This window comes from Cydia splendana, chromosome Z, assembly GCF_910591565.1.
Source record: "Cydia splendana chromosome Z, ilCydSple1.2, whole genome shotgun sequence".
NCBI lineage: Eukaryota > Metazoa > Arthropoda > Insecta > Lepidoptera > Tortricidae > Cydia > Cydia splendana.
The window spans coordinates 1,478,742-1,505,146 of NC_085987.1; the positions used below are offsets into that span (position 1 = coordinate 1,478,742).

At 37.4% G+C, this 26,405-nt stretch overlaps 1 protein-coding gene across 4 annotated transcripts in view; it reads right to left on the reverse strand.

The window, feature by feature from the left end:
* The window catches only part of LOC134804354 (ecdysone-induced protein 74EF), a 309,467-nt gene that overhangs the window by 4,677 nt on the left and 278,385 nt on the right, over positions 1-26,405 (reverse strand). For all 4 annotated transcript variants that reach the window (XM_063777368.1, XM_063777369.1, XM_063777366.1 and 1 more), the window contains one exon: positions 23,121-23,312. In XM_063777368.1, the coding sequence (XP_063633438.1) occupies positions 23,121-23,312 (192 nt within the window). The remainder of the gene's footprint in view (positions 1-23,120; positions 23,313-26,405) is intronic.

Sequence of the window (26,405 nt, forward strand, 5' to 3'; positions counted from 1 at the left end):
CATCCTGATTCTAGTTACATAGTTTGTGATCACTGATCAATAAAAAAAAGTTTTGTATTAAAGGGCGTTACACACTATCTCCCACATGTATAAAGCAGTGAAGTTAATCGTCCGAAAAACGCCTCATGCTAAACGCATCTAAACGCGCGAAAGTGCCACAGAAAGCGAAACGGCGCGCCGAAGGTCAGCCGTCGGCGCCATTTCCTGGTCAATGGCTGCGCCGCACACTCGCGCACCTTTCCGGTCACGCAGGACGGGATCTAAGGATGTGGGATCCGTCACGATTATTGCCTAAGTTTACACTTCTTCGTACGACAGTTTTACTTGGAAATTGTGGATTATTTTAATTCGCAGGGAATTTTTACAGGTCTTTTGAATACTGAAGACGTAATACCTTTATGGTATTTCAATCCTTTTTTTTATGAAAAATAGTCTCTTTGGAATGAACAAATGCTGTATTTCAGGTCACGTGTTCATTTTTACAGCTTGTCTACTGTTAAATAAAAATTAAACATCAGGAACACGCAAGCAGTGAAGTTTTAATTTTGTCACATACATTGTTCGTATTGATGCCAGTTATTCACTGAAATTACATTACTTTCATTCACGAGCCAGGAAATTGATAAAGCGTATAAAACGTTATCGTTTCCGCCATGCCACAGATAAAACTATGTATATTTAATCGTCACCGACCGACTGTTGCTGACTGCTGTGGAGTTTTTATCAACAAACTAATCATTTGCGAAAATAGACGATAACATTTTGGCAAACTGATAATGGAAGATATTGCACCATTGGAGTCATGTTTAGATAATGACGCAAGTGGAATCAGGTACGAGTAGTTTTATCATTTAGATAAACAGGTTCGGAAACGAATAGACACTAGAAAACTAATCCGACTGAGGAATGTCTTATATTCTACAAGTTCTACTTATGGAGAGCCATCTGGTAACAAGCCCTTGTAGGAAAAATATTTTGTGCCTCCTTGACAGTGGATGCAAAGTATGCGAATATTTCTTACTGAATCTCCAGATGAACACTAGAATACTTTGCCCTGCTCCCCTCCCAACTCTGAGCTAATTATAGATTGTAAACGCTGTTTTCTCAAGTTTTCTTAGCAACTACCTATATACGCTACCGCCATTTAGGAAGAAAAAGGAATTGGTATAGATAAGCATGTGACATTAAGGAGGCTGAAGATGTCTAACAAAAGGTTTTAGATCTCAAGATCCTATAAACCAAGTGTTCATGAAATGAAAAAAACAGTCTAAATTATACCCCAGCGTCCAACAAGACACGCTGGTTTCTAGTAAAACTGAGTGAGCACTGTTTTTGTGTCAGTGCGATCTATAATTAGCAATCACTTACGTATATTAAAACCATTATAACAGTATTAACATGAACCGTTCCCGTCTGAAAGCCTGAGAACCAAAAAAAAAGTGCGTTCTATATATAACTTCAAGATCAAGGCTACCCACCCTACGGTCTTAGAACCCAGAGCTAACTAGCCAACAAAGTTACAAGAACAGCCGCGAGAGCGACTCTTAGACCCAACGGCATGGAAGAAAACTCGTAAGTGCCTCAGCGACGCAGCGCCCGCGCGCAAATATAACTTTGCGAAGCTATCGCAAAAAGAAACAACTAGTAAACGATGCAGCTTTATTACCCAGGAGTTAGGGTGGGTATTCCTGTTCCAAGCGGGTCGTTTTATTCCCGGATGCAAGTATGCGAGCGGGAGGAGGGGGAACCGGTTGAGCGTAGCCTGTATATGGGTTGCCCCACAAACCCTGTGTGGGACTGCGGAACGCGAAAGCGCTGTCCAGGGAAGATGCCACATCTACAATATACAATGAGATATGCGATACATTCGCATTACGACCAAAACTCCGTTTTTTTGGCGACTCTTCATTGACATTGACAGACTGGATTCATTGACTCTGCCGAGACTGCATAACGCCATAATGGCGGTATTGTACTTGCAAGGTAAATTTTAAAACTTATTTTACAACAATAACCGTCAATATACTAATCTTTTTCTAAGACTATAGGTTAGATTTTCAATTGAAATGGATTTCCATTTCCTTATCTATGCCTATACGATTATAGACTCTCAGATGATTATGAAATTTCTGAATGCTGTATTGTAACGAAGAATAAAAAAGACACCCATGTTATTGAATTGAATTACATAATTATAATGTAAAACGCACGGCGAAGAAAACTGTTTTATTCGTATTAAAAAGAACACTCCTTTAAAAAGTTCATAAAGCGTTTAAAAAAATTGTGACGATTGAGCACACGAAACGGAAAGTTGAAGATACAATAATTGTCACATGCGTTACGCAACGTTATTATACTTGTTACGGTAACACGTGCCTCCGGGTGAACGACCTCCTCTCCGATAAAAGTGCGAAAATACGCATTAGATGATTTGCAAGATGGCGGCCACACCAGCGCTAATCTACATTTTTTTTAACTGCCAGCGTACTTGAAAAAAAAAATGTGTGCCAGTATTTTTAATGCAACGAATGAGAGAGAGCAAATCGAGTTTTAATATGACATCAGTTTCAAGAGAAGGAATGTTACACACCTCATGTACCGAGTTATTAGTAATTCCAATTTGTGGCGTGTTCGTTTGATTAAAAGTGGTAAAATTAACGAATATAGCGCTTAATGAGTTAATATAAAGTTCAATCTTAACTTGCCGAGTGCATGACCTATGTATAGGTACAATATTATGTTGAATGCTCCGACGGCCTACTTATTTGTGGTTATTTCCGTAATATCCGTCAAAGGATGCGTTGACGCATTTATCAGCATTGCTCGTTTATTTACTCACGTTGATACTTTGAGGATAAAATATTAAAAATCAATATAATTGTATTTACCGAAATTAGTCATAAAAATTCACATTTGCACTGAAATTCACGACCATAATCTTCACTTTAAATTCCTAATTGTTTTTTCAGTTGGAATTTTTACGTGTGTACACGCCCTAACGTCGAATACGTGTAACAAACAAGTGTATTCGTCATCAAAGAAGTCTAATAATAACAAGTTTTTTTCTGTGCCTCAACTCAAACAGACTTCCGTCGTGAGCAATTAAGAAATTCGCACGTTTAAAAAGTATTAGATCTGTGCCTTCTCTTCAGCCAGTTCCGAATTCGTACTGCAGTTTTTTTTATTTACACGAGGCTAATGCCATGTTCCGATTTTTCAAGCCTAGGCGCAGCCTGCATTGGTGACAGGCAACCGCAATGGGGTCAAGGCGCGCTTGACGCAATCTTACTTATCTATCTATTATAAATCATTGTTGTCATAGGTACAACACTTGTATTTTAGCTTTCCTGTATGTTATACAAGCTGCTAGAGGTGTAATGACGTCACGGGCACTAGAAACTGGGACGTGTTGTTCCGACATCGATTCTAAAAGTGTTAATGGAAGATCGAATGATTCGCTCCATTGCGAGTCTGGGTCATAGACAAAGAGGGTTAGCTTCTAATTCAGGATCGCATATATAGTTGGTCAAGCAGATCTTGTTAGTGGAAAATAAATGTAGGCGCGAAGGGATATCGTCTCATAGAAAATTTGAATTGCGTGCCTTTTTCTACTGACAAGATTTGCTTGACCATCTATAATAACGAAGACATTAAATGCACGAATAAAAAGCTAGTGGCTATTTTGAAGTTGTAGAAGAAATAGGAAGTTGTCATGGTTTTCATAATACTTCTTAGACAATAGTGAGATAAATTAGATCATGTTATCTAAACTGGTGGATGTTTAGATAACATTAACAAACTATATCTCGGTGCCAAAATATATTTAGTGTTAAAAAGTTTGTATCTATACTCCGGCAAACCCACTTTGTCAGCAGAAAAAGACGATCTATGGAACAACAACCCTTAGTGCCTAAATTTTCTAAAGTTACCGCCTTTTTCTACTGATGGAAAGGGCTTGCCAAACTATGAAGTACTTAATGTTTTTTGAGCCATGACCATTTTTACATTTTATTTTAAATGCGAGCGCGTAAATAAACTTTTTAAAATTGTTTTATTAAGATGCTAGTGCAGTGCTGGCTTGTGTTTCTCCATCGAGGTGGTCTTCAAAACAGTTGTCCGCTGCATAGGTATTAGGTAGGCAACATTCGGTGATGTCATAGCCGTGGGCCTGTGACCTTTACAATCCAGCGTTTCCGTTCCAATGCATTTGGATTGTTAAACGCACATTTGCATTTTGTTTTTGAAGCACTATTTAATGCACTTGATTCTTAAACGCTTAGTCGCTAAGAATATGTTATGTCTAAAGTTGTCAAAATTAAGTAAAACACTGTCTTCATAAGCAAACATGACGGGTTATTGCCACTAGTTACCACCAAGTTCTTACCAGTGGTAACTACTGGGAATTTTTTTCTCACCATTTACCACTGGTAACTACTGGGACAAAAAAATCCCAGTAGTTACCACCACCTCGGTTTGGTGGTAACTACTGGGAATTTTTATTCCCCGTAGTTACCACTGGTAAACGGTGGGATGTTTTTCCCCAGTAGTTACCACTGGTATAAGGTGGGATTTTTTGGTGGGGTGGTAGTTACAACCAACATTTTGTTAAATTTCAATACTAATAAATACGGAATAAATAGTATAGTATAAATATAGAGTGCTTTAATAAATAATTATAAGTTGATTAGTGTTTCAGTAAACTGCCTTAAAAGTGATCAAAAATATTAAAACAGTGTAACCGGTACAAGTGCAAAAACTAAAAGGTGAATGTGAGGATTCATTTAACCATCCATGTAGATAATTTATCAAGTGATTTTATTAGATAATTAAACAGTTTATGCTTTAGTATTTTTGATCATTTTCAAGACATTTTACTGAAATGAAACACTAATCAATTTATAATAATTTATTAAAGCATAAATTTATTTTGAAAATAATTGGCTGAGTATTTTGGCTCGCCTGGGGGCCGATTTTTGAATTTCGACCGCTCGGTTTCGTGTATTTCGTTCATTAATATCTCCACTACTAGGCATTTAATTTCTACTAATAGAATTGAAATCGAGTGGTCAATACCACTAGATTCCAAATTTCGATCGCTCGTATTTAAAAAATTAGCATTTCGCCGTTTTCCACCGATTTTCGAGTGACGAAATCGAGTGATCGAAATTCAAAAATCGGCCCCCAGATGTTGATATTTGTATGGGAGAGTCAATTTTTTTTCGGTATTGGTTCCATAGTAAAAGTAGTTCAGTATGACTTACATATTTACCCCGTAAATTATTGCAGGTGACTATAAAAAAAATCTGTACTTATACTGTACTTTTTATTAGTATTTAACTCTAACAAAATTTGGGTGGTAACTACTGGGAAAATAAATCCCCGTTTTCCCAGTAGGTAGTTACCAGTGGTAAAGGTGGGAAAAAAAATCCCAGTAGTTACCACTTGGTGGTAACTAGGTAGGAGGAATAAGCCAACATGACGAGGGCAACTATAAGTCTGGATTTATTACTTACACTCAATAGTCATTTATTTTATTTTAAACCGACTTCAATTTCATAGAAGGAGGTTCTGTATTCGGTTGTCGCTATTTTTTTTATTTCATATGTACAGATGATCTTTTGTTAAAATAGTCTCAACATGAACCCAGCGAGGGTATAGCAACATAAACTACTAAAAACAAATTAAATATTAATTAAATGCAGTGAAATCAGCCACCAGACATTTTAAAACAATCTTAGTTGTATGTTAGGTATATTTTATTATAAAGTACGTGTAAATAATTTTACGGGCTGTCTGCATCAAATTTAAAACAATAAATGAGTACCATAGACATTCTGTATTTTTTAATCAGGACGATAACGCAGCCGCGCCGCGGTGTCATGGCGGCAAAACAGTTGCACAAATAAAGCGTTTGCTTACGGCTAGCACATAAGGTTGTTTTGCAATATGTGTCTAACCTTCTACAACGACTGATAGTGAGACTTCTGTATAATGAACATCGTAGGTTTGTCTGCTGCCACATATTTGATATAATTTTAGGTTCACGGAAAACATACGCAAACATTAATGATTATTAAATTAAGCAAACACGTAGGAAATTATTAATTAAAATGATTTAATTTTAACCACTTCCAGGCAGTTTCTACACTATTTATTGATTTATTCAGCAGAATATCCCTACTGCGGCGTATTGAGAACCTTGGCAGGAATTCCTGAATCGAGTCAAATCGTCCATATCCGCGTGCCGAATAACTAACTCTTGAATATAATATACAAGAATAAATCAAGTTTACCCGTCATTGAATATAGGTAGGTATTAGGTATAGTGTGAAAATATTCATTTACTTCTTGAGATGGCGTACTTAACTTACCTCTTTTTATTTCTTGCAATATAAAACAGTTTGATAGAGTTGTTTTAATGTAGTTTATTTATATAGGGACTTCAGGAGGATGACGTTTAAGTGGTTGTTTCAAATTGTGTCTTTACTAACCTAGGAAGTATTTTTGCGCCAACTTACTGGTAAACTCACCTAATATAAATTTTACGCAAATAAAGAACACTTCTGTGTGCACAGCATGTTCCGCGTCCGTGTCCGTGACAATTCTATAAAATGGCGATCGCAAAATTAATTTGCGGCTGTACAAACTATATAATTTGTCGAAACGAATTACTGAATGGGTTGTGTATGTGTAATAACGCGTTCCTGTATTATGTCAAGTTTGAGTCAACATTCGAAGTATTTTCGATGCATTTAAAGATCTTAAATAATAAAGCAAACCTCACAAAACTTCTAGAATTTGAACTAACTTCTGAAGTTTACCGAACAGTATCAGTCATTCCCGAAACGATGATAACTGTGTGCATTTACGTTTTTTTCTCGACTATTGTGTTCCATGTGTATCTTGGCGTAAAGGTTAAAAACAAGGCGTATTTGGATTATTCTGGGCCAAGTTTCGCTCACGATCCTGACCTCGCACAACCACTCCGCCTAAATAAAGAGACTCTGATAAACTGCATCCGGCCGTTTATTTGCACTATCACACAAAAATATTATGTATGATAGCCCCGGGGTTATCAGTTAAAAATGTCGCAAGGTACAGTAGCGGTCAAGTTCCTTACTTTTAACTTTCTCACGTTTCACGATAATGACAAGTTGACAACGTGCAATAATCGTTATATTTCTACGATACTCTAAATACGAAATAGTGCTGGTTAATTCGTAACACTAAACAATCACTAACATATATTTTTATATCTAGTTTTATGAGTACACAGAACATGAAATGGCAATTGATCATTTTACAGTACATATAATACATGAACATTTTACACTTTGTCAGACGAGCTTGGCTGAATGATCACCTGCCGTAGTCTTGACTCTGGACTCCGGTTTATAAAAAGTTATGACAAAATGGATGTCGCCAAGTTAGGAACAGATATTACAGGATAAATAAATATGTTTAAAGTACTTAAAAGTAATGAGCTATTATTGTTTTATTTATTATGATGTTATTAATATGATAAGTATTCAATGTGTTTAACAATAGCGATATTATGTACCTATATAGTATTAATTTTACTCTAAGAAGCCAGCTTTGTAAGTAGAAAAAGGAACGCGAAATTTTGAATACCTATGTAGGCGCGATTTGAATTTCGCGCCTTTTTCTACTCATAAAGTTGCTTGCCTGTATACAAGTCTAGCATGACAAGTTTTTTAAATCTAAGTAACAGTTTGGGTACAAGTCCTTTTTGCCAAAAGGATTTTATTGTGGCTGAGGCGTTTTTCAATTCTTAAACTGCTCGCACCGAGTTGCGAGTAGAAGATATGATGTTATTTCGTTAATCTCCGTACTATTGACTTCCCAGTGTTTGTCAAGGCACCACATATCGACCATTTTAATCGTAACCGCGACCCGCGTTTCGGACGATGAAGGTGATCCGAGTTCGAATACCCCGTTTTACGTAAACACTCGCAACTTACAAAATAACTCTATCGATTACAGTTTCTGTGTGCAATATTTAATAAATAGGTACATATATACATTACTGGCGCAAAATGTAGGTGTTTTGAAGCATAAGACTAAGAAAACTGACAAATAGCTACGCAAAAGGCTGAAAAAGTATTTATTGATACAGCCTCATATGGATAGGTAATTCTGGCAAAGATATACCTCTACTGGAAATTTAAGACTTCATTGTCGATATAACATATTATTATTTGAAAGGAAAATTCCTATTGATGTGTTTTTGGCAAAAAGTCATATCGGTTGGCGCAATGATATTTAACTGCCTACTTTGTAAATTTGTGTAAATATTCGAGATAACATGTTGCAACATGAAAATTGGCTGGGCTTATCGGGACGAGAACTAACCTAACCTAACCTATATCGCGTTACGTCCAAATCGACGTTTAACTAGGCACCGCCTAATTTGAATTTAAAAGTGTTCAAAATAACACACAAGACTTGTGAATTTGAAAATACAATGCTCTAACACAATTAAAACGTGTACATCTTTTCAATTGTTTTCGGTTTTGAGTCGAATGGCAGACGTCACCTCTACTCTAATATACGAATTTGTACGTAATTGCATACGGAGCGGGCGGAGGGGCGATAGACAGCGCGCGGGGCTGCTTGCGCCTCGCCGTGGTCAATGACACTGCGACATTGCATCAAGCGCGAAGGTCACCCCCCCCCCCCCGCGCACCCTCGCCGCCCTCCCTCTGCCGCCGCGAATTCCTGCACTTCCCAAGACGCCATGTTTGATCAATCAGACGTCTTTTGCGATTTAAAAGCGCGTAGGTTTGCGGAAAACTAACATTTATTGTTTCAATACCTACAGGAAAGTCAACTTCAATTCTGATTACAATTTTTATCAATTAAATCTAAAAATTACTGACAGTACCTATAGATAGGGAATTTTAAACAGTTTTTGGACACCTACATTCTTGAACGTCTAGAACCGATGTATCATAACATTTTATTTGCACAGAGGGCGCAATATATTACAAGCAAAGACGTCATTTTTTCAAGATACCTTTTCAAATGCAAATGTAGGACACGACTTTGCAGGTTCTTTACCCATATTGTTAGTATTGCGAGGAAAATACAACTGCAATTATTCGATGCGAAAGAAAAATGACATAAAATATACACACACATATAAACCTTATACGTCCTTTCGATCGCCGCGACTAAAATCCTTTACGTCAATTCCGCTCGGTTAATAATTATTGAAAATAACGAACAATTAATATGCAAATTCTTTTTCCCGGCCATTTCGAAACGGGTTAAACCGTTTTCATAAAAATACAAAATATCACTGCGTGTTTTCGACAGTCGAAAATTGATGAGTCACGGTAATATTGGCCAAATATTTAATAATTTAGTTAATTACCGATATTAAGCTACAAAGTGTCCATTTTTACGGCTCTATGCAATTATTGAACGCATTGCTATTGGCATAAAAATGACATGCGAATCATGCGATACAGTAATAAACATTCTGTTTGATCAAAATTAATGGGAACTTCATATTTGTAATAAACTGACATACAAAAATCATTGGACATTAATGCCATTGTCCATTTAAGTATTTGAAAGATGGTCGTCATATATCAGTCATATTTAGTTTAGACTAAATAATTTCTTAAACTAAACCGCCTTGTATACTTAGGCAGCAGAGGAGTTTTTAGGCGGTTAAACTTTACGCTGCGTATTTACCTAAGGCCAAAACCTAGAAGCTGAAATTCAAGATGGCCGACCTTGTTTATAGAATTATTTAAAATCACGTTCGTGCTGGACTTTGCCATGTATTCAGGCCGAAGGAAACGTTACAGGAAATCGATAGTAGAGATAAACGGAAAGCAAAAATATGCGCGAAGCACGCAACTAGGAAAACGGGTTTCGGCGTTTGATCTTTTTTTATGGGATATCGACTAAGGTCCGAGAATGTATTAGACAGGAAAATCAACTATAGTAGAAATAAATAAGCAACATTCTCTAAAAAGTACAGGTTTTTTAAATGTGTGAATAATGAGAATATTCGTGAATTAGCTGGTCATTCAAGATCTGTTTGCAAACAAAGCTTTTGGCAAAGCTTAGCTTCAAGATTCTGCACTATTCGACAAACTGAAATCTACTAGGTACTCTATTTACTTTGCCTAGCTATGGCCTAGCTTTGGCACTGTATACCTACCTAACTTTAGTAGGTAAGTTTCGAAACTCGAAAGTTTTAAACTTCGCGTTAGAGATACTTATTAGTATTCGAATGTTAATTCTCATAATTCTAATAAAAACAAATAAGCGCTCTGTTTAGTTTCAGATCCTTGCTGTTATGAATAAAAAAACATGAAGTAATCAAATGCGTACACCGACGAGCATGCGAGCATTGATGCGTCGAAAGTGATTAAAATTATGTTTAATATAAGTAAAATAACTCAAACATAACTAAAATTTCTTTATGATACACACACACACACACACAATCTAATTAATAATAAAAACAGTACAAAAAATATAGTCCTTTATAAATGTGAATATGTTCAATATATAAATAATATAAATATAAACGATATATGTAATTATGTATCCGAATTCGAAGATACCAGCGACATCTATCGATAAAAACATGTAGTTAAACGATCGAAAAACGCCGTTACGGACTGATTGACCGAGTCAAGGGTGATTGGGCAACACTATCGAGCACGAGGTCCCTACAACCGGCATCTAGCGGACGGTATAGTAAACTGTTTACTTTAAAAACAGAATTGCTAGCCACTGCGCATCGTTATTTGTTTGTTTTCTGTCTGTGCCGCATAAATTCGCAAAAATTAAATATAGTTACAAAATGTAATAATAAACATGTTTGTTATTTTTCATCAAAAGTACCTAATACATGAGTGGAGTTGTATAATATTGAACTATAATAATGGCTGGCTGTAATTAAAATTAAAAAAATTAAAATTAAATATAATTTGTTATCAGGCAACTAATGCCCATAGATACATACCTTACAAACTAACATACATACAGTAGTAAAAATCTTACAAGCTAAAAATTATTTCCCGTCTACGATTTAGGGCAAGTTTACACTATTATCAATTCCTTTTCAGTATAGAATTGAATATCGATGATACGAGATTACTGGGACACTAATTTCACTATCCAACCCAGGTGGCGCTCTCGAATAACTTCTATTATAAATATTTCGAAACGTAAACTATATTTAAATGCTCTAGTTTCCCACGGCTCGGGAGGTTACGTCAATAATGCTGCAACTATAGCAGAAGCTCAAAGATACTTGTACTGTTTACTTTTCAGGTTTTTTTTATTTAATTTACAGCCGATTTTACTCCTTATATCTAGGGGCTTATAGTCTAGAATGTGAAGATACAGAAGAACTCTAGAGCTTTCCTTATGACACTAAAGTTGAATGTCACACGAGGACCTCTTGAAATCAGGATGGCTGAGTTGTACATAGTATAAAAAGTGGCAAGTTATACAGGTTACGTAAGTTATAACCTTCGACCCTGAGGCGTGCCAGCGCGGACCAGTTGTCCGGAAGCCTCCCTTCCGCTTGTGGACCATGCTCCTGCACGCTACAATGCCTGCTAGGGTTGCGAATGTGTACCGGATTTTTGGGGCGGAGACAGCAAGGGTTTTTTTGGGGTGGAGATATTTGCTTCTGTGGTATTTGCCCGCGGTGTATCAACTATTTTGTAGTGAAATTTGTATAAGATTTCAGTTTATGTAGAGTTAGACCGAAGTAAGTCTTCAATGATTTTAATAGCACACACAGGGAAAGTCTTAAACTGTTTAGACGACAACGGTTTCACTCACTTGAATTTTTAGTCGCTATTGGCGACATGTTTCGGATCCGTCGGGGCCCAAACAAGTGAGTGAAACCATTGTCGTCTAAACAGTTTAAAATGTGTGTCGCGAAAGTTTAATTTCGAGGAAAAGTGTTAATTACACGCCATAATTTCATAGAAGTTTGACGTTTAAAATAACACTTGCACTGCGTGTGCTATCAAAATCGTTGCAGACTTATCTTGGTCTGACTCTATACTATATTAAAGTTATGAAATATTTTTGATAAAATTAAAGTCTGGTCGTATAGTGAATAACCATACCTAATTATACAATGTTTTAAGTGTATGTGAAATGGTCTGACAGAAAAAATGTCGCAATCGTTTAATCCAGGTGTATTTTACTGGGTACTGTATATTTTACGAGTATATGAAATTTCACAATAATTAGTAAAAATTAGGGATGTACCGACTAGTCGGGAAAGCCGACTATCCGGCCACATTTGTAGTCGGCGATTAGTCGGCAAAAATGGCCGATTAGTCGGCACTTTATCACTGATAGAAAAACAGAAAAAAAAGAAATTAACAGTCAATATTTACCATATGTTATGTTTATTTTACTAAAATACCTATTCAGGGAGCATACGAAAACTTTTGTTCATATAATTGACCGCTTGATCGTTATCATAATTATGTTGGTGGGCTGGTGTTTTCCTCTACAGGTCGATCTCAACTGATTCTCGTGTAACTTCATATGCAAGTTCTATAGTTTTTTTTTAATTATTATTCAGTTTTGTTTTTAGGGTTCCGTACCCAAAGGGTAAAACGGGACCCTATTACTAAGACTCCGCTGTCCGTCCCTCCGTCCGTCCGTCCGTCCGTCCGTCTGTCCGTCTGTCACCAGGCTGTATCTCGTGATCTTTGATAGCTAGACAGCTGAAATTTTCACAGATGATGTATTCCTGTTGCCGCTATAACAACAAATACTAAATTAGAATAAAATAAAGATTTAAGTGGGGCTCCCATACAACAAACGTGATTTTTGACCAAAGTTAAGCAACGTCGGGCGGGGTCAGTACTTGGATGGGTGACCGTTTTTATAGATAATGGTACGGAACCTTTCGTGTGCGAGTCCGACTCGCACTTGCCCGGTTTTTTTTAATGGTGGAGCCATGAGGAACTATTAAGGATGAATCACGTTAGACAGGGCCGTTCCCGGGTCGGAGCTGGCGGAGCTTACTTTTCTATGACATGACAGGCGATCACGAGCATCACGTGATCGCCTGTCATGTCATAGACCACAGAAAACGATGCACCGGAAGCTCCGCGCCGGACACGGCCCGGACAACGTGAGTCATCCTTTAATGTTATTGCAAAATTTAGAGACTTAGTCAGGGCACGTTGCTCGTAAAGACGCTGACCACAGGGGATATTAGGTTCTTAACTGGCGACTACGTACGGGAAATAGAGCCTTGGAAATACCTCCTACAAGCTGTACTGACGGTCTGCTCAGGATCGCAAAATAAAAGAACTAAAGACAGAAATTGAACGAGGATTCTTATGATAGGTCTTTGAACCTGTAGAGAACACCTTTTAGCCAAGCTAAATTATGATTAATAGCGCAACCAAAGGAGCAAAACTATTTTTTTCACCTGAACTTTTACGAAACTAATGATCTGGCCGACTAGCCGACTAGTCGGGCGACTAATCGGCCATTCGAGCGCCGATTAGTCGGCTAGTCGGCTAGTCGGCCAAATCAATAGTCGGTACATCACTAGTAAAAAGGGTAAGTAATGGTTTTCTGTCATCTATAGTCCTTAATGTACCGTTTAAACCGGTACACATCCCATCCCTAAGTGTGTTGGAGCGTCAAAGCCGCTAAATATATCCTGGTAGACCCCGCGGGCCTAAGGGGGTCAGTGTTAGGTCGCCACTTGTTATTTATATTCAGCCCCACAACGGACTATATTTCAATTTTCCAATTCAAAGAAAACAGGCCACTGAGGACTATAAGCGTTAATCGTCCTCTCTTGGAAACATATCGACCTATTACAGTGGGGGCGTCCATTTTCGACCCCCACCCTGAGATCTTGCGAGATTTGGCTCTCTATATGTCATGTGAGATTTTTCATAATGAGTATATTACTCAATAAAAATAAAGCTTGACTAGGAATGTGAGATCACGCGCCATGTTGCGGAATTTCACAGTCACTAATTTTTTTATACTATACTGAATTATCACCCTATACATGAGAATAACAGCGCCCTCTTGACAATGATCATGTGTATATATGTAACTGGTCAGGCTTTACTTTAATTTGAGATAAATAAGTTACGTTGGTTTTGTGGCAAAAAATACTTAAATCTTTTTATTTACAACTTCAACGATATGATGGCGGTTATGTCATAGGAATGACAGGACAAACATCTGTAATATAAGTGCTAAGCGGAGACATCATAAATGCATTCTGCACGGACTGAGGCGTGGTTTCCTATCCACAAACACATCCCTTCCTGAGCACGCTAATTTACACTTGTTCGTATAATCTATGGTGTGACGACAATTTTACAATTTCAACATTACGAAAATTAAGCTTTTATCTCACTGGTTTTTTACTCGATACGGTTCTAAAACGTGTTAGCTTTTGTATAAAGTTACGAAAGTTGTCAAAAATAATAATAAACAAAGTCTGGTCTGCTTTGCTAATATGTACTCAAAAAGATGCAAAATTAAAAATAATGTACGGATGATCTACCTGCCATTGCATTTTTTCATTTGCCGCCTTTTTCGGGACATCCCTGGCTGGATAGACTATATAAATAAATTTATTTCAAAGAGAAGTTTTTTCATCATCACGCGTAACAAAAATACTGATTACCTTTTGAATTGAAACAGATAAACTATAAAGTGAAATTAAGTAAAATGACAAAGAAATAAGTCATCACTGAGTACCTACAGTTTGTACATATTATTGTCATTCGCATATATGTTACCACGCCTGTACAGTCACCTGCAATAATATGTTACTATTCGAAGGCCGCAAAAATATGTGACGCGCTCTTATAGCTCTACAAATATGATCGTGGCAGATATTTTTGCGGCCTTCTTTGTGTAACATATATTGCAGGTGACTGTACCTATACCTAAAGTACCATACAATTGAATTTCTTGGTAAGATATTTATTGCTAAGAGTAAGTAATTATAGCAGAGAGAGATAGAAAATGTGCATAAATCGGATTTTACGATATTTATTTATGTAGTTAGTAAACCAGTCATTAGATATGCTGGATGCTGGATGGTACAAGATGCCCATAGTCTTCAAATGCTGGAATTCAAAGGAAGGAATGCTGATGTATTTAGGTTTTCTACAGTTACGGGGCACATTACACAGCTATGGGGCACATTACCTAGTGACAGATGTCAGATATTGTCCAAGATAGAGCTCACGAAACCTTCAGCAGTTTAGAGTATTTTAGAGCCATTAGTTGCTTCAGAGCTTCAGACTTGGCCAATAGCAAGTACCGTATTCTATACAATGAATTAAATCCACAATAGTCTATGGTTAGAGAATAGCGTGTCAGTATTGCGTGGTCGCAAGGCCGACCGTTCAACTCGCAGTCGGATGCTACGGTTGCGACATTACAGTAGTTGTTTGTCCAATCCGTTCTAAGGTCGGCTAGGTTACGGATCGTGCTGGGGTTTTGTGAAGCGAACAGCCGGTATGTCAACTAGCATGTCTTCATGGATAAAATCTCGTGAATCATTGGAGAAACTTTAAACAGTCCCTTGAAAGTAAAATGTGTCAGATCCGACTACGCCGTGCTTGGCCAAGATTAAGAGGGCTTATTAGCCTTATTTTTCACCTGTATTTAGCAATAGGGTTCCTACTGTGTTATGTTATACCATGTCAGTCGTTTCGAGAATATGTCTGATTTTACTAAAGAACGGGAAGCTTCTGTTTTCGCTATGTGGGATTGCATCAAAAGCCACTCCGTTTTTCACCTTCCCGTTTCGCCAATTATTTAAAAAATGACTGACTGATATTACGTCATATATTAAGTCTGATCGTGACCTGAAGAAAGGGCCGAACCCCTAACACAATTATTTAAAGGAATCGTATCCGAGTTGGCCGCAGCACAAATATAGAAGAACGTTATACATCCCTCATTTTTCTCGACGCATCAGCCATTTTGGATCTAGCGGCGCTTTTGGCAGCGCAAGCGGCGCATCTAGGTCGCAACGATCGCGCAACTCACGGCAGATGGAGGCACCGTACATGGTCAAGCCGCTATTGAAATGTTACATCAACGCGGTGCAAGCGAGATGCACTTTACTGCAGTAGAATTAAGGTCGAACTTTGAGTGTTTACAGGTCGTGTAGGGATTTGTCACTTTGAGTTTCGGGAGATTTCGCAACTATGGAAATATAGATGGAGTGAGTGAACATGTTTTTAAATAAAATAGGTGTCGCAAGCGATAATGATTTTAGTTTCAATTATATTTGTTTGACAATAAAAATATCTTCAGGTTTCATATATTTTTTTAACTTCGGGAAGAAGTAGTTTAAAAAGCAGAGGGTTATATAATTGAACAAGTATACGATATTAAAGATTCTGAATTCATGAAATAAATCATATACTTTATTCGCTGGTAAAGACGATTTTATGTGGGTAGTAGTAATAAAGGCTACCGCCCGTATTATTCTAACCTTTTACTTGGGTTTTTCTCCCATTTATATATCCCACTGTTCACTACTTACTTTAGAAACACTGTGTAAAAAAGAGCTTTTCCTTGCCACTTTCAAAATTAACCCTTTTCGATCTTACTCCAATGCATCATAGCAGTAGTATAACTCTTGAAAAAATATTGGTAAAAAAGAGATCTTACCCCTTCAAGAAACCCAGCTAACCTTAATATAACTAAGCGGAAAATCGCAAGCATAGAGATTAGGGCAATGGGTAAAATCCTCCAAGGGGCGGCCGTGCGCTCGCGCCTCTAGCTTAGGATCGCGCAGAGGTGATCGCACGTATTCAAGGGCAGTGCAGCTAGCATCGGGTATTAATAGCGACGCTATTCGCGCTCCTCGGATTGACATTCGTCGGTTTACGTAACTACAAATGAATCTAATGAAAATACTGTTGTTATTGGCCTGAATTTCGATACGCGTGAATTTATAAATCAGTCAGTGCGTCAAAATTATGCGTATGCAATTTGAGATAATTTATTAAATTTAGCTTTGAATTTGAATGATTCACTGTTATTTTAATTTAGCCTTCTTCTAACGAATGTAGAAGCAATATGATATACTTAAATAATTTAAAATACAAAACTCGCCACAATTTGTTATAAGACTGATCTGACCATTTCAAATAATCCAGTAAGAATGGCGAGAAACCCAAATGATCACTATTTTGTGTAAAATCAAAACTTTCTGACAAACTTATTATAACGAAAGTGCGTCGAACACAACGCTGTTTCACGTCGTAAGACTTACCGAGTAGGCCTCACCGTGGCGTGGTAAAAATCCGCTTTATGAAACCATTGTGGTGTCCACACACGCGGACAGGTTTGGTCTGCCGTGGAAGGTCGTGTTGCGCACTGGTTACGAAACGCGCAACACCAATTTCGTGTGTTAGGCCCGTGTTCACGCTCCACCGTCTCTCTGGCCTAGCGAAATGCTCGGAAAGATATGAGGAAAACGCTTATGTGAACAACGATGGGAACTCTCGTATGCTAAATTTCATACTATTTAACGTGTTAACTATCAAGTAACTATTGAGTCCCAATTGCCACTGGAGAGCGCCATTGTCGCGTACACAGTTAAAACATTGCAAGGCTCTGTCGGTGCGATTCGGGAAATAAATTAGAGATTCACTAGATATGAAATAGTAAAGATATGTGACGTTCCACGGCAAAAGGTACCTTATGGCGGCTGGCGCTTACGATATTATTAACGCCGCTCCAATATTCAGCCGGGGCAATGGTACCTTATGCCGTGGAACGTCACATATCTTTACTATTTCATATCTAGTGAATCACTAATTCATTTCCCGAATCGCGCCGTGTATATTCGTACGTGAGACGATGCTTCTTTATTAAGATGTTTTGACATTTTGCTAAATTATAGCTTTTTATTTTAACTTTTTTGATAATCTAAATTGAAATTATGTAAGTTCTAATTGGAATAGGAACCATTTAATAAACCTTTATTTTAAAAACTATACCTACTTGAGTAACAAGAATAAGACAAATAATAACTTCATGGTATTTCCCTGTCAATGACATAAATAAACAATGTGTTGTGGTAAATAAGTCGGAAACTCATTATATTTGAATCGTAAGATGTGTATATAAACAGTATTGGGTATTTTAGCTCTAACAATGAATAAGCACATAAAATTATGTATTTAATTGTTATTTCTGTTCATTCATAAATGTTATCGGGATGACGTCAACCAAGCAAGTATTTAACTATTTAGTTTACTTATTTAGACCTCTTAGGCATGATGTTTTTTAAATTACAGTTTACTAACAACTATTTGGCCCACTGTACTTTTTCTTATCTATTACTCATACAGACCTAACTTTGCACCGATTAAATAGAACAAAGTGAGGGAGTGGCAATACTTAAACGTCGTTTTTTAGTAATTTCACATTAATCTATAATATATATATGCAAATGCCATGAAGAGTTAGCCTGGTCCGACTCCATCAGATTCGAAAAGTTTGACATTTCACCAAAGAGTTGCTTAACCTTCGGCAGCCATCATCAGCCTCATAGTCTGTATCTTTAGGTATTTAAATAAAAGTACACAAGCAATTTGTAGATTTTCGGGTAGTTATAACATTTTATTGGTTAACCGACCAATTACAAAACCGTCTGGATCAGTCACTGAACGACCTGACTTTAACCTACATTATTTGATCGTGTAATGTTTTCATCTACCCTCAACTGGCTTAAGGACCAGTTGTTAGATTTTGTTTACCTTTATTTAAATACCTAAAGATACAGAGTATAGCTTGATTGTACTATGAGTATAACATTGGATTGTCACGGTAGTTACTGGCGTGCTAAATTTTAGTTTAGGTATTGGCATTGAGAACTTAGAATAAACTAACGTTTACGGGCGTCCATGTATTTAATAAGATTACCTACAGTAAAACTTATTTTCACGGTTCCACACTTTTACACTAGTTCTGGATATTGTAGCTGGAGTCTGTCTAAGCTAACCGCTCCGACTTTGACGTGACAAAATGTGTTAGTGGTCATAAACGTCATATTTTCATACTAATTTGACTTTTAGGTTTACTTCCCCTGTCATTGCATCTTTGCAGAGTTAGCTCGGTCTGACTGGTAAGTTTGTATCCAAATAAAAGATGGGTTTTGACTTCCAAACAGGTTTGAGGGTCAAATCGAGTACTTCCTTACGATAATACGACGCGGAATCGTTGGCAAAAACACGTTGGGTGTATCTACGTGTTTAGAGGCTTAGGTTTTCCTGCCTTTATTCCATTTCAGATAGGATTAGACAGATGGAAAAATGTTTTTTTACGATATCATTCAATAAATAACATTTTTTAATTATAAGTACATACGCTCCAATCCTAGTTGTAAATAAAATATCGAAGAAGTAAATACTCCCCAATCTTCTATCCAATTTATCCACCAATAATTTTAGCGACACTATTATTTGATAGTTTGGCAGTCAGTAGAAAAAGGCGGCAAATTAAAAAAAAATGTAGAAGGGGGGCCAAAAAAACATTTGATATTTGCGCCTTTTTCTACCGACAAAGCTTTCCAGGGTATAGTTTAACTATTTGATCCCCTTACAGACACTCTGTACAAAAGAATTGGAATTGGAAAGAATCACCCGCCGTCCATCTTCGCCAAGCTATTTGACATTGTGCAAGGGCAGTGCTCCTAATAAAAATGAAAAAAAAAAATGCCAGAAGCGTATGCTCGTCGCGTTCCACGACTCGATTGTGCATTTTAAAAAGTTATCTATACTTTATGTTTATGTCAAAGGCATTGTTGATGCGAAACGGCGGACGGAGATCCGGGTTCCACAGGGCGTTATCATAGGACCGACTTTACATATTTCATTTTTAAATTTATTCCATATATATCGTATTGATTTTCGTGAAATTAATAGTACACCTAAAAATTATTAAGTACGAAATACGTGGTTTACTTATTTGTCGTCGAAAAGTTTTCGTATACGTATCAATTATCATTATTAAAGCGTGTTGAGAACCGTTCGAAGTACAGTTTACTCCAAGTTTATTTTTTTGCTGTATTGCTAATGGCATAAGTAGGTATTCATTTTATTCCGTTTCTAAGAAAACGGGATATCTGACCACTTGGTTGACAATGAGAGTTAAGCGCTTGCAAATAGACAATTCTTATAACATCAGACTTATTAATTATATATACATATATGACTAGGATAAACTAACATAATAGATATAAGTAGATATTACTATACATAACTAACAAATATGGACTGTAATTTTGGTCTGAAATAAATATATATTGTATTGTATATATATATAACATAGTATTTTATTTACTACAGTATTTATTCATAAACGTGATCATAATATGAATAACCAAAAAATGCTTTTAATTTAATTCAACGTAATAAATACTGAAGACAGAACATAATTACTAAAAAAAACCGTCAAGTGCGAGTCGGACTCGCGTTCCAAGGGTTCCGTACATTACCCAATTTTTAACAATGTATTTTTTATATGTGAAACGCGAGTGAATTGCCTTTAAAAACCCGTAGGGGTCGGATCAAAAACTATTAAGTAATTAGTTAATTAGTCCGACTCACGCTTGACTGCATATTTCTAATAGGTTTTCCTGTCATCTATAGGTAAAGAACAATTTTGTATATTTTGTTCAAAATTTTAACCCAGTAGTTTCGAGATTTAGGGGGGGGGGGGGAGGTGGTAATTTTTTGGCTATTTTCTTAAATAACTTCTAAACAATTTGTTTTTTAAATTACAAAAAAATATATATATATTTGAGATTTACAAAATGAGCTCTTTCATTTTACATATGAAATTACACACGATATAGTTTAAAAACATTATTTATTTAATTTTCTTAATTCCTCCCCAAAAGTGGCCTCCATGTTTAAAATTCGTTTGTTTACGTAAGATGTCCGTCTTTGGGTCACGAATTTACATATGTGTACCAAATTTCAACTTAATTGGTCCAGTAGGTACTTTTGGAGTAAATGGGCTGTGACAGACGGACAGACAGACAGACGCACGAGTGATCCTATAAGGGTTCCGCTTTTTCCTTTTGAGGTACGGAACCTTAAAAGGAAACAAGCATCTAGCAGCTAGCGCTAGATGCTTTCTTTTGATCAGGGACTTTGGTTAACCATCATAATATTCAATCATTTTATGATTGGCCGTATCAGCCAAAGAAACCATCTGAACACCAACTTTATTAAATAAGCCAGAAGATCAGAGAGATACTTCCGGAGGCGCGACGCATTCTGGCCGAAATCCAAGTTGGCGTCCGTAAAAATCCCGAATTGCACTCTAAAATGCACAAATTGCCCGAATAATTCACAACATCTGCTCACTTTCGAGTTTCGACTGAGGAACGTTTAAAAACAAAACAATTTATTCGGATTTGCAACGATGACATAAATAAACCTGGGGGGCTACCGCGAAAACCGAAATTCGCAAATTGCGGGGATCTTTCTCTTTTACTCCAATGAAGGCGTAATTAGAGTGACAGAGAAAGATGCCCGCAATTTGCGAACTTCGATTTTCGCGGTTATAGCCCTGTTCCTGGTGATGAGTAAGGTCGGGACGATGTTTACAATGATCTTCATTTGTGTTTAAACTATAGTTTGTAACGAATCAACAATTAGAATAAATCGTATGAGTATTACGAGCCTGCTTTACGAAAAATACTTAGTATAGCTGGTCAAGCAAATTTTCTATGGGAAGATATCCCTTCGCGCCTACATTTTTCAAATTTGCCGCCTTTTTCTACTGACAAGATCTGCTTGACCAGCTATATGTGCCACGCGTAACTGGCGGGGACGCGTACGAAAGGATTTTACCTATACTGGCACCCGCGTGCGTGCGCCCGCTCCGTGCACCCGCGCCAGCTAGCGGACGCCGTACGATAAGGTGCCATTTTGACTGTCATTCCACCTTTCAACTGCACTTGTCAGTCTACTTGTTTGCTATAATACATATGTAAGTATTTATAAAAACATCGATAAGTACAATAGTTGTAGGTGACCCGTCGGGTCTTCGACCGAGTCACCTCTGAGCAGCACGGCGCCCAAAACGTGACATGTAGGAACTAGATAATGCGAACTGAGATAAATATTGTTTATTGCACAATGCATTTACCGTTTCAACTGTTACCTATTTTAATTATTTAAACTGTATTAAACATTCACGGCAATTGCAGACAGATCTGAGGTACTATGGCCCGGTACTTAAGCTTGCCTATTTTCAAAATTTCATACTTTCTGTGTGAATGAGTTTATATTTTGCGTTCATGTTCATATTATTAAAAATAAGATAGATCGATCAATAATAAAATTAACGATGCGCCGTTTGTATTAGTAGTTAAGACAGTTTAATAAAATTTTGCGACCATAAATTTACTCGTTAGAGACACATACTTGTGTAGTCATACTCCAATAAGATATACCTAGTGCCGGTTGCACCAAACCGTCTGTCACCGTTAAAGCGTTCACTAAATCTTATTGTATGGGAAGTTTCATAGTTGACTGCTGCGTGACGTTGATCAGTCTGCTAAATGTGGTTGGTGCAACTGAGCCTTAGCTGTTGCAATAATAGATAAACGGAAAGCGAGTCTTATACCTTAGATGACTTAAAATACTGCACGATTGACTGAATGACAAACGTCAAGAATTCATCCACTCCGCGTCTGGTTTTACACTGAACTATCAATACCCATACATGCCAAATGATGTATTACACGTCTTTCAAATGATCTAGTAACACGCTAGGTCCTTGGCATTGTCAAAACAAGATAGACTGAAAAAATGTATCTATTTGAAAGCAGGGTTCCATTGAGGATCCATTTATTTCGAACTTTAAAAAAAGCAGAAGTATAGTCGGAGTAAGCTAACTCTGCGCCGAAAAAAAGGAACAAGTGCTATAATAATCGGGATAATTTCATAGAAACTTCCACACTTTGACATTGCAAACTGTGCAGAGTTAACGTGGCTCGATTCTGCATATTTAGGTAAATGGGTTCCTCAAAGTACCAGGCGCGCATAAAACATCAAGAGACTCACCGGGTGGTCGTGGATGCGTCGCATGGTGCTGCAGCGAAGCGATATGGTGGGGCTGGTAGAAGGGCAGGAACGGCGCGTACGGCGCGGGCGGGGGCTGCAGCCGCGCCTTCAGCTCCTCCGCTGATCCGGCCCCTGATGAGGACGACTCTACGTCTGACACACCGGAGTCTGCTGGTGACGGCGGCAGGGAGCCTGCGAGAGGAAAGAAAGGCTCACAATTTTTGAAACTAGAAAAAAAAATAGCTTGGGGATTCGAAGATCAGATTGCAACCGCTTTTGTTAAAACGAATGCATTAATTCTTAAGGTACATGTTCACCTGTGTAATGCAACGGTTAATAAAGCATTGTCCAAAATGTACATAAAAAACTCTTTAACAAAGTCCAAATTTGCATTTCTAACGTCTCTAGATTTCTCACGATGACCAACGGTCAGAGGTCGCAGCACTTGTTACTGCATCTAAGATGCAATTATTATGCAGATTATGCAAAAGGTGCAACGTGCAACGTTAGAAGGGGTGTATTGTGTTTATATTATAATTTGACCACTGGTGTTTTTTTAATCTGCAAAGATTCGGACCTTTTATTTGATGATTTAGTAGCTTTTGGTGGGAATATGAAACGCCCGTTGACCGTTTGAATTTAGAAATACGTTCAACGTATTTTTGAATCCGATTTCGCAAACTTGTTCATGAATTGTTTTGCGCTCCAATACAAAAAGTTAAAATACTCGTATTCTCAGAACGCCAAAAATAACAAACATTTATGCAACATGAAAAATTTCGGACTTAAAATTATAGCAATGTTTTTTTTTTACACTTTCTCATGTCCCGCTGACGGGTAACCGTCGTTCGAAATTTAAATAATATAATCAACTCTTTCATTTCCTTATGGGACTGACCATTTGACCGTCTAGCTGTCGACACGGCTTTGTGTACATTGTGTAGTATTATCCGGGGACAATCCATGGGAAAAGGAAGACTATTCGGCCGTACCCCTTTCACCGGGGCAATTAAAGTCACACGATGGTCAGTTCGGAAACAATCGGAAGGGGGATATAATCAAAACGTGATTTACGTTACCTATCTGTGGATTAGACGTAACGGTCGGAGTGAACCAGTTGGATAATTTTAATGCTCTTTTACCTACGCATACATTTTAGACCGGTACGTGTTTATTTAGGACCTATTATAGTGTTTAAAAAATTGTAGGTGTAGGTACATAAAATTGAATACTTAAAACGTAATGCATTTCTGCACATGATTGTATAAAAAAGTATTGTCATCTGAAATTGTACGGAAGTGTGTATCGAAAGTTTGCGAATAGATAAGAGTAAGATAGTGATCTCACGGATTAGTATTATCTTTCGATTGTTTACGTTTGGCTTCGAGCGCGTGTTTTGATAAACTCGTAACCGTATTTCAAATATGGAACACGTCACCATTTTTTTTCGAGCATCGCTTTTAGTCCAAGGCATTCTGTTCACTAAAGCAGGAATGATATACTCTGGCAAGCCAACTTTGCTAGTACCTAGGAAAAGGCGTGACTTTCACAATTTGTATGGGATCAATCCTTCTTGCCTACATTTTACAAAACCGCCTTTTTCTATTGAAATAGCTGGCTTGTCAGAGTACAGAAAACACATTTATTTAGACGTTGTTAGATTAGCAGAAACGAAACGGATTTATTGTAATGATTTTTTTAAATAGGAATCCAATGTAATTTTAGGCTCTTTTTTATTTTAGGACCCAAGGCACACGCACATTCTGCCAATTATATAAAACATTGCCCGATTACGCCACAAAGGCGCACAGAAGTGTTTTTATGCTCGCATGACGAGATCATTCTCTCCATTGTGTCGACCCCAGAGTGCTACCCCTAAATAAATTATACGCACCCTTCACAGTATCAAAATAATAATATAATGAAAGCAAAGAAACAGGTCTACTGGTCAGCATTTGTCGTACAAAGGGGGTTTTATCAATCATCTTTATGGAGTGACCGCCGAGATTTTTGTACTGCCGGTGTTAGACCATAATCTGTCGGAGTTAGATATTTATTTGCAATGATTTTTGCATTTGAATGGGATATTTACTCGCTGAATGCTTGGACGGTTTATTTGATAATGAGATTTGGGGAAAGATTGTTGCTTTTTGAACTCTTTCGCTTAGGTATTAAGGTTGGAAAGGATGATTTTGTTAAAGATTTCTCATTAAATAATCCGGTAGAGTCATCAGAAAATGTGAAAATATTTTTTGATCGCTGTCGCATTTTAATTAAATAAGTAAAAAAAAGAAAAGTGGACTACATCTACTTGTCTATGAACAGCAAAGTTGAAACTCGTACACTGTGCCGGGGTGTGTCATTATATAAACGCCATATTTTCATAGAAATTTGACACTAATGATGACATTAATGCCTCACTTTGTCTTTGCAAATGCCATGCAGAGTTAAATTGGTCCAATTCTACATTCTAATATATTATGCCACGTCAATTTTTTTTATGTTGTCATAGAAAGTCAGCGAGTCTAAATTGTCTTTAAACTAGTCCTATAAGCAATCGTCTTGAGGTCTGACTTTGAATTCTTTCCGGTTCCCAATGCCCAACGGCCGAAGGATCATGCTAATACACATTACCATCAAAATGGTACAAAAGGAAAGTTACAAAACGAACTACCATTAGGGTCCTTAATAGATAGAGGTTAGAAACTGGTTCGGACCCTTAATGGTTCGTCCACACTGCCATGTTACGTAAAAAAAGTACCTAATTTAATAGTGTGGACGCACTTATAAATCTGCATACGCTCCTATAAGCGCAGGAAGCGATCTGCACTTATTTTTTGAAAGTGTTTATATGCTGCGGTATCCGCTAACTATCGGGCAAGCTTTATGCCTATTTGCCAAACAAATAACCCTACCACACTCAGCATCGGTCAGATCAAAAGCACTCATGACAAACAGTTCCAATTTACGCAAAGCCAGATGTCCTTTGAACAGGACAAATGGCTATTATGATTGGCAACTTTCGCGTCCTTTGTGTAGCCAGATGCAAGGGTTGCAGATTGTGCAAACTCCCACATGCCCCGAATGTTTCGATTATGGAATGCGAGATGGCCGGCCGGCTAATTCATTGTTGCTAAAATCGATAGTATATATAGGGGACGTTTGTCTCATGTCTATATGTGTTATGTTTGTGTATAAGGGGGCAAATTGTACTCGGGTCAAACACAAAACTGTGTTCACGTCTTTCCTGTAGACATTACCAAAACTTAAGGGCTGTAAAGGTTA